This window comes from Lytechinus pictus, unplaced genomic scaffold, assembly GCF_037042905.1.
Source record: "Lytechinus pictus isolate F3 Inbred unplaced genomic scaffold, Lp3.0 scaffold_20, whole genome shotgun sequence".
NCBI classification, from domain to species: Eukaryota; Metazoa; Echinodermata; class Echinoidea; order Temnopleuroida; family Toxopneustidae; genus Lytechinus; species Lytechinus pictus.
In genome coordinates this window covers 8,197,361-8,200,870 of record NW_026974141.1, presented here as the reverse complement: position 1 = coordinate 8,200,870, position 3,510 = coordinate 8,197,361, and the positions used below count along the sequence as shown (strand labels likewise).

General features: G+C 41.2%; 1 protein-coding gene across 1 annotated transcript; it reads right to left on the bottom strand.

Annotated features, from left to right (window-relative positions):
- Positions 1-1,674: 1,674 nt before the first annotated feature.
- Positions 1,675-2,870, bottom strand: LOC135157954 (excitatory amino acid transporter 2-like). Its single transcript, XM_064115160.1, has 2 exons — positions 2,524-2,870; positions 1,675-1,886 (listed from the first exon to the last, which is right to left on the bottom strand). The coding sequence occupies exons 1-2, from the start codon at positions 2,804-2,806 to the stop codon at positions 1,675-1,677; spliced, it is 495 nt and encodes a 164-aa protein (XP_063971230.1). The 5' UTR covers positions 2,807-2,870.
- Positions 2,871-3,510: the final 640 nt, after the last annotated feature.

Sequence of the window (3,510 nt, the reverse complement as noted above, 5' to 3'; positions counted from 1 at the left end):
TGCTTCATGGCCCGGAGCATGAGCTGGGTTCGCACGTCATGTGAGTCACGCATGTTTCAATTCAAAGTCTGCAGAATTCTCAGCACACTTTGACCCCATTCTCATCTACTTGCCAGAACCAGTTTCCCTTAAACCACTCTGCAAAACCAGTTGGAGTTTATGCTGAAACCCACCAGAACCAAAGGAGACACTTTAGCCATTTTCTTCATCATGATTACTATAACTGTCAAAGAATCAATTTGCCTACAGATGCACTGCAGACTTTAGCCAGATAAAGAGGCAAGCTTGACAACCTCTTGGAATATTTGTTTGAAACATTTGGATGATTTACAATAAGTTGTAATATTCACATAGCGCGAATCACAAAGATGTCTCAATGCACTTTCGTAAAAAAGGTGGAAAGATAAAGTAATTTCAGCCAAAAATGATGATTAATTAGGTTTTTGACATGGATATTACTTTGTCTTTTTGAGTCTGTTTGTTTCATACAAAGAGGTAGATTCCAGCTTTGAGGGGAACCATGACACCGGGTATGGTGGCAGGGGTCGTTGAGAGTGATATATAAGTACAAGATGCAAGGGGGGTGAGTATTTCGGTATTAACTTTCAAAGATAAACCGGAGCTGATTTCTATCAGGTAAGCAAGAGGAACTTGAAATTAATACATTCCTAGACCTTTGGCATTAGGAAGCATTTTGACCATTTATTTAAGTGTAAAGGGTTCAATAGAAACCAACCAACAGGCCAAGACATTCTAAAAAGACCATAATATGACACTCTAAAAATATTTAAGGATCAGGTATCCGTCCTCCCTAAGACTTAGTAACTTATGATCCAGATAGAGGCAGGGGAATGGCCTGCAAAATATGGCTTCCTGGTCCGCTTTGGAACCATATGTCGCAAATACCAAAATGAGAATTGAACTTTATTACTTTGACTTGTTTTCATTCGCCTTTAATAAAGCTTGTATGATTGAAACATGAATTGTGATTGCGTTTGAAATCCTCACATTGCTTCTGCTTTCTATGCCAGAAATAATATTTTGAGAATCTGTCACCTTATGGTCTTTTTAGAATGTCTGATACCCCTTTTTGTGCATAACTGCTTTTGTTTGAGACCCCTTGGCAGATTTACCCTGCTGATAACCTGAAATTTTCTTCTTGAAAGGAAGGGAACGTATGAATTCTCTTTGTCTCTTTTCTTTACCAAGACGATCAGTCAAGTGAGGAAAAGGATAAAATCCCCTTCTACTTTGCATGCTTTAGAAATCAATGATCTCCTTGATGATTGAGGGCCCCGACTTACAAAGAGTTATTATTGATCCGATCAATCTCAAGTATATGGAAATCCATCAATGTCATATTTTTTTCCTTTGGAAATTTGCTCAATGTCCTTTGAAAACAAAGACAAACATGTATTCTAGATGTTGACATTGCTGGCTTTCCATAGTTACGATTGATCGGATCAATCGTAACTCTTTGTAAGACAGGGCCCAGGCCTCTGAGTTTGTGTCTATTGAACTCTTAACACCTGAATAAATCACCCAAATGATTCATATTCTAAAGGTCTGGGAAGAAAGCAATTTTAAGATCCTCTTGCTTACCTTCCAATGTTAGATAAAATCAAGCTTTGGTCCCTCTTCGCTAATATTCATGTAACACAGCCTGGGATATTCTTACCTGAGGAGGTCGAGGAATGCATCTAAGGTCGTTAGCTCCTTCACTTGGTTACCGTCTCCGAGGTTCTTCTTGATGTTCTCTCTCCCGGGGCGGATGGCGACCACCAGGATAATTCCAATGATGACAGCGATGCAGGTCGTGCAGAAGTAGTACAACAGCGCCCTCCCGCCCAACTTTCCACTCGATCTGGCGTCAAGACCGGTCAGACCTGGATAGGGTGTAGATGACGAAGACATTAAAGAGTACATTTGTCCCTTATTAGCATTTACCTCAAGACCACGATATGTTGATAGTGACGATCCTCGGTAATGAGCCAAAATAGCTTGGGCTTAAAAATCAAATTTCAGTAATTGATCCATCCGAAAAAGTAACTCTTCCTCTTGACCCTCATCATCATGAAGGAATAAGTAGGATCTTTCTCAGTCAAGAAGTGGTAGATTCCGAAAATGCCTGAGAGACTCATCAAGCACAAATATGTTGTAATGGCCATTTATCCATTATTGCTTAAACAAACGTAACAGAAACCATGCATTATACATCTGAATGTAAATGCAGATTACGAATGATTATTCATGTTATGAATGTTATACAAACTTGTTTGAATTCTCAAGCTCAAACAATCACTTGCCATCAAGCAGATAAGAGCAATGGCAATCCCTTCATGTTATTCCTCAACCAAAATGCATTTAGGGATTGCAAGGCTACAGGCCAAAAGATGTCTGGGATAATGAATCGCAACATTTTCTGAGAACATCCCACAAAATATTTTGGGCAAGAGTGCAAGTAAAGTGTACTATAATGAAAACAAATCGTGTTCAACAGGTTCTGGAAAAAACAAAACCCACCTGTAATCAAGCTGGAGACGATGAGGGGTAGGATGAGCATCTTCAGGAGCCTCATGAGGACATCCCCTGGGAATCCAATCAGAAGGATGGCATCTTTAGAAGGTTCTGCCGCCCTTAGCCCCATCCCCAGGAAGACTCCAACAAATACTGACACTACCGTGAAGATGATCAGGAGGTTCCGCTTGAACCAGACCTTGGTCCTCTCCTTCCAGTCCCGGTTCCGTGGCCTTAGAGTGTACTCCTGCTTCCCGCTCTCCACTTCGCATGCGTCGACGTCGCCCATGGTGCCGCGGATTGTCTGTGGTGCTCTTGCAATCTTATTGATGCTGCTGTCAGTGCTCTATTGCCTGAGTGGAAAAAATCAGAGGAAAATTAGAACCCAATCCTATGAAATTGTCTGAAGAAATATGATGCTTGGTATATAATTAGTAGCAGTTTTATACCTGATCTGCAGAATAAGCTTGAGAGATAAAGAACATTGCAGTACATGAGGGTGATCCCACCCATACAATGATGCATTGTATACCACACGCTACTGGCGGTGAATTCAAGTGCAATCTTTAGTCAGACTCAACTCTTTGTGGAACGCCCCTAGAATCGATATCACAGAATCTACCACTCCTGCTTAGAGAATAGACACTGCTTTGGATGAAAACCACCCTGAACCCAAACGGACAGACTGCAGTAGAATTTATGCAAGGGCAAGACTTCATAAAGACACTTCTCCTACAATAAAAACCCTCCTCACGTGCTTATGACTCCCTTTAAATCTGAAGCTGGTGATAGGCTAAGAGAATCAACCTTGGAGCTAGGTTCAGCTCAGAGAACGAACAAACTTCTCATGGGGAGCAACACAGCAACCCTTCACACCTTGTCTGCTCCAGAGACAGGGTATGTCCTCATAAGCCCGAACAAACACGATCCTAATAGCTAACCCTGAGATAATACATAAGATCGGAAATTTCTCTACCATTTCAATGAAGACGA